The sequence below is a fragment of the Wasmannia auropunctata genome, unplaced genomic scaffold, assembly GCF_000956235.1.
Source record: "Wasmannia auropunctata unplaced genomic scaffold, wasmannia.A_1.0 LD336092.1, whole genome shotgun sequence".
In the NCBI taxonomy this organism is placed as follows: Eukaryota; Metazoa; Arthropoda; class Insecta; order Hymenoptera; family Formicidae; genus Wasmannia; species Wasmannia auropunctata.
Window position 1 is genome coordinate 930,207 of NW_012026798.1, and position 5,925 is coordinate 936,131.

Sequence of the window (5,925 nt, forward strand, 5' to 3'; positions counted from 1 at the left end):
TAGGTTATGATTGCTGTACGACCCGAAAAAGATAATTTTTAATTTTTTGTCGTTTTTACTACAAAAAAATAGCTGGCCCCATTACATTTTAAGTTTATTTCAATCCTGTAAAAGCGATTTTAATTCTGTTCAGTATTTTCAAAGTTATCGTTCCAACTGCAATTGTCGGTAATTCCCGAACTTTCAGCATCCTCTTAAGGGGGTGATTGTATTGACTTTTCAAGAGAGAGCCATCTCCACTATTTTAAATCAGTGGTTACAAACAAAACGGAAGGCGGTACAAATATGTACAAACGACCTCGAAACAGCACCCGCTTGCGATTTTAAAATATCTTAAAAAATGGCCAAGTTGGCTCTTACTCCTATTTTGAAAATTCGGTACATTCTCTTGAAGGTACAAACGAAACGGAAGGTGGTAAAAACGTGTGCGATTGATTCGGAAATAGCACCCACTTGCGGATTTAAAATATCTTAAAAAATGGTGAAATTGGCTCTTACCCCAGTTTTGAAAATCGGTATACTCACCTTAAAGGGTGTAAACAAAACGGAAGGTGATATAAACGAGTACAAACAGAGCTTAATTTAATGCGCACTTGAAAAATTTTGTTTCATAAAGTCAGATGCCAGGTTCACATAGGTACGTACATAGTAAAATGAAATTAGCCGGTTTAGCTTGATATTTAAATATAAAAATGATAAACAGAGTTAAATGGAAAAGATGATTCGATTGAGAGATTAATAAAGATGAAAAGAGGAAAGTAAAGAGCGCCTGATACTTCGCTAGAACAGAAACTATATGAAAAATCATAACGAAAACAAACGACAAATGAATAAATGAATGAATAAATACAAAAATACGAGGGTTTTTGTGAACGGCGAGAGGTAGACATGGCGGCTTGGGATAACTTCTGCCTCTCTCCCTCTCTTTTCCTCTCTTTCTCTTTCTTTCCAAACATCTTTTTCTTTTCCTCTGATTAAGAGAACTGTGCGAAATACGGAGTGAGCGGGTGAAACTAAAAGCTAGTGTTTCTCAAAGCGCAAGTAGACTAAAGTGGAAATACAGGGGCAGCGGCGGATCGGGTGGTGTAGAAGGAGGCGGATGGTGGCGGTGGGCGCAAAAGGGGTAGCAGTGGAAACTATGACGTCATCGTTGAGAGGTTGCCCGGGCAACGGGAAATGTTCGTCGCGTCGGGACGCCGACGCGCGTCGCCACCGCCGCCGCCGCCGTAAAAATCAATTTAGACCTTGGCTAGGTGACCGCTCTGCGTTCGCACAGCGTTGCTGCGACGCGGTCGCTCCGCTCTCTCTGGTGAGGCGACGAGAGCCACGCTTCTCTGGAGGTGCCGGGTTGCCGACTGCCACCACCACACCACCACCGCGAACTACACGAGCTCGGGGCCGCGGGCCAAGCTCCGGCAGTCGCAAGCGGTCAATTCATCGAGCGGGTGCTCCGATCGTGGTGCTAGCGACGGTGTCGCGCGCGCAAAGGCACGCGTTCACACAACACATACACACATGTACGCGTGACGTACACGGCTCAGCCATCGCGTATACGCACGGAGTCGTCGGCGCGTACACGCATCAGCCACGCGTGCGTACGCATTGTTCGTGCGCACGACGCGTCGTGTCGTATCGCGCAGCGGGAGGAGCAGTGCTGTGGAGCAGTGGTGCAAAGCTCGGACGAGAGAGCAGTACTCGTGCACAAAGTAGTATCGGGCACGAGAGAGAAAGACAGTGAGAAAGAAAGAGTGAAGAGAGAAGGACAGGGAGAAAGTAAGAAGAAAGAGGGGGAGGAGGAGGAGAGAGAGAGAGAATCGAGTGAGTATGTGAGTGAGTGGAACATATAGTGAGCTTGCGGAGGATAGTCCAGAGTCCAGGCGGACGCACGAGGGTAAAGATCGACGTGCGAGTTCTCAGTGCTGGAGTTTGCGGAGACGCGCTATCTTCTCAGAAAGTATTCCATCGAGGAAGCTTTCGACCGACTGGCGTGCTTCCGGAATTTCCGGCTCGGCGAATCAACACGTCGCAAGGAACGAACAAGCTTGACAGACTGGATGCATCGCGGAAGAAACACGCGCGGTACTTGCGTAAGCAGTCGCGTGCGCCGATGAGAGAGTTTCGTACTTGCACTTCGGCAATTACCAGAAGTCACGAGGAGAGTCCGGGACCACACACATATACACACACACACACACATACACACACACATACACACACACACAAAACACATAACACACAACACACACACACACACACACACACAACACACACAAAGATAGACGCTGCGCGAAATGCGGAGCATACGCAATCGGAAAAAGTTCGCGTGTGTAGCCTGAGTGCTCAATGAACGAAACTCGGCATTCGATCTTCGAGCGATTGACAAACGCCTCTTTTTGTTTTGACACGAAGCACGGCGGAGCTTTCAAGAAGTACGCCGAGAAACTACGGACACTCGTCTTTCGTTGACTGTTTGATGTTTACTCGTAAGCGTTTTCTCCTCTATTCTATAAGCGGCAAAGCTTTATCTATGCGAATTTCAACTTTACGGACGTGATCAAGTTTACGATTGTGCGCTCGGATAATAGCAAAGGCTTTACAGAAGCAAAAGACAAAATTCTTCTTATCTTTATCCGGTTTACAAGTGATGGCACTTTGAAGAAAGTTCATCTTGATATACGATACAAGCTTATCTTAATATTCTGTGAAAAGCTCGACGTGTGACTTTTATCTGTTACGAAATGTATAAATGAAATTTTACAGAAATCTTTAATCTTCTCTCGCACAGACTTCTAGACTTATTTTTTTAAATCTTCAGTCTTTAAAAAGATTCTTTCTTGTTATCAAAAGAGAGCGTTATGTGAACTTGTTATGTAAACTCGTAAGGTTTGAATGTGAACCTGGCTCAATAGAAACACGTATTGAGTCTTGTCGACGAGCAATGTCAACGATAGCCGTCTCTACGAGGAGTGCACTCGTATCTATATAGGAAACCGACGGTGAGCTCGGAAGCTCAAGAATGTAGTGTTCTGGTGGGCGCTTGCTGGCGGAGACTCAAGCTCAGGCTTTCGCAGCGGCCAAGCAAGCCGAAACAGGTGGAAGATCTCCGGTGCGATACTTTGAAGAGTACTACGAAGAGCTATCGTGTGACTATCGATGATGGTGGAAGGCACGTTGCCAGAACGCGATTGGTTGGCCCGGCGCGCGTTTTCGTTCGGCTTGTACTTTGCTGCGTGCCGGTCGTCACTTCGTTAGTTCAATATTTCTTAGAGAGACCGAGCTAGAGAGAGGATTTGAGGAATGCTATGTGTGAAATGATGATCTTCGGGATTGAGTTTAGATCGTCGACGCCGATGTCATCATCGTCATCGTCGTCGTCGTCGTCGTCGTCGTCGTCGTCGTCGTCGTCGTCGTCGTCGTCGTCGTCGTTGTCGTCGTTGTCGCCGTCGCCGTCGTCATCATTGTCGTCGCGACGTTGGAGAGGCAAATATTGTTTGACCAGTTAGTTATGTCTCTTTAATGCGACTCGCGATTTTATAACGACGAATGCGGCGAGGCGCAACGGCTTTCAGTAAGAGACTATTTCGATATTTGCATTTTGAAGAGCAAGAGAGTGGCGATAAAAGATCGAATTTGAAAAAACCGAATTTGTTTTCCTGTGAGGAAAAATTTTGTTGAAAATATTAAGTATATGCAGCCGTGACGAATAGATAAATAAATTCATAGATAAATAAGCAAAACAAATAGATGGAAGTAGAGAGTTGCCGCTAGCAAGGAAGACATAGCAAGTAGATCTTGGACTTAAGAGCTAAGATCAGATTAGAGGAACATTAGAAACCGAGAACTTGAACTAATAATAGAGACAAAAGAGTAGCAACGTGATTGTTCTTTGAGAGTAATCTAGGCCAATAGTCGTACTACTCGATTGTGCGACAGGCTTGAAGAAGCATGAATCAAACAAACGTTAGTTTGAGCTGACCTAAGAAGAACTGTGGCAAGAAGCGATATATTCCACGCAACAAATTGGAGGAAAGAAGTCTTCAAGTTCAAAAGCTTTATTGAATCTGTCTATATAAAAAAACTCTTTGAAGAGTTGTCAGTTACAAATATAAAAAATTGTATCAAGTTTGTTGCAAGAAAAATATTTGAAGCAATTATTGAAGTAATAATAAACATTTGAGCGATGCACGATGCCATAAATGTCAGTTCGTAAATATTGAACTGACGAAAAAATGCTCTACATGGTCCAAGGATCTTATCCATCATCGAAGTAAGTGTCCACCATAAATGATTGATGCAGGCCGGATCATTGATGTTGGATTCGTCATAGATCTAGATTGAAGAGAGAGGAGGATTCGGACGTATAGTGGATTGTTTTGACGTGACAGAAGTAGAGCCGCCGACGTTTCGGGTACGGTCAACATTGGCTCTCCCGCTACCCTAAAAAAAAATTCCACCTTCAAGTATGGCCTCGGTGGCAGCGTGGCTGCCATTCGCTCGTGCGGCGGCGATCGGTTGGGTACCGATCGCCACACACCCACTGCCACCGCCGCCGATCCCGAAGGACCGGCGCAAAGCCGACGACGAGAAGCTACTGATCAACGTAAGCGGCCGTCGCTTCGAGACATGGCGCAACACCTTAGAGAAATATCCGGATACGCTACTCGGTTCGAACGAACGCGAGTTCTTCTACGACGAAGAAAGCAAGGAGTACTTTTTCGACCGGGATCCGGACATCTTCCGGCACATTCTCAACTATTATAGAACCGGCAAGCTACATTATCCGAAGCATGAGTGTCTTACGAGTTATGACGAGGAATTGGCGTTTTTTGGTATCTTGCCGGATGTGATCGGGGATTGTTGTTACGAGGACTATCGGGATCGCAAACGCGAGAACGCTGAGCGGTTAATGGACGATAAGCTGAGCGAGAACGGTGACCAAACCCTTCAGCAGCTGCTCGACATCCGGCAGAAGATGTGGCGAGCCTTTCAAAATCCGCACATTTCCACCGCCGCGTTAGTGTTTTACTACGTCACCGGATTTTTCATCGCCGTGAGTGTGCTGGCGAACGTGGTGGAGACCGTGCCGTGCGGTAATCGTCCGGGTCGCGCCGGCACTCTTTCGTGCGGCGAACGGTATAAGATCGTGTTCTTCTGCCTGGATACTGCGTGCGTGATGATTTTTACGGCCGAATACTTGCTGAGGCTGTTCGCCGCACCTAGCCGATGCAAATTTGCGCGTTCCGTGATGTCGATCATCGACGTGGTCGCGATACTGCCGTATTACATCGGACTCGGGATCACCGACAACGATGACGTATCGGGCGCGTTTGTGACGCTACGCGTGTTTCGCGTGTTTCGTATATTTAAATTCTCGCGTCACTCGCAGGGATTACGAATTCTGGGGTATACTTTAAAGTCCTGCGCTTCCGAATTGGGTTTTCTCGTGTTTTCGCTCGCGATGGCCATCATTATCTTCGCTACCGTCATGTTCTACGCGGAGAAGAACGTCGACGGCACCAACTTTACCTCAATACCTTCCGCCTTCTGGTACACGATCGTCACAATGACTACGCTGGGGTAAGTACGATTTTCATCAATAATGTATAATATACGTACGCAAATTATAATTCATATAATAAAATTTTTCAGATTGGTATTAAAAATGATGAATCATATTTTTCCTTACATGATTCATTGTATATACTTGGTATATATTATGTGGTATTCATTAAAGAATTGAAGGACTGTTGTAATTATGGAGTTAACCCATATTTTATAACATTTTATAAAAACGGAGAAAATAAACTTTAGAGTTCATTTTCTCCATTATTACAAAATGTAATGATTAGCTGCAGTAAGTTCTTCAATTATTTGAATGTAATGTATAAGCAATTATAATCAGACATTAATTATTAACACTTGTAT

General features: G+C 45.2%; 1 protein-coding gene across 1 annotated transcript; it reads left to right on the forward strand.

Annotated features, from left to right (window-relative positions):
• The first annotated feature begins 1,291 nt into the window (after nucleotides 1-1,291).
• On the forward strand, nucleotides 1,292-5,633 carry LOC105462844 (potassium voltage-gated channel protein Shal). The gene has a single exon (XM_011709694.1). The coding sequence runs from the start codon at nucleotides 4,463-4,465 to the stop codon at nucleotides 5,579-5,581; it is 1,119 nt and encodes a 372-aa protein (XP_011707996.1). The 5' UTR covers nucleotides 1,292-4,462; the 3' UTR covers nucleotides 5,582-5,633.
• Nucleotides 5,634-5,925: the final 292 nt, after the last annotated feature.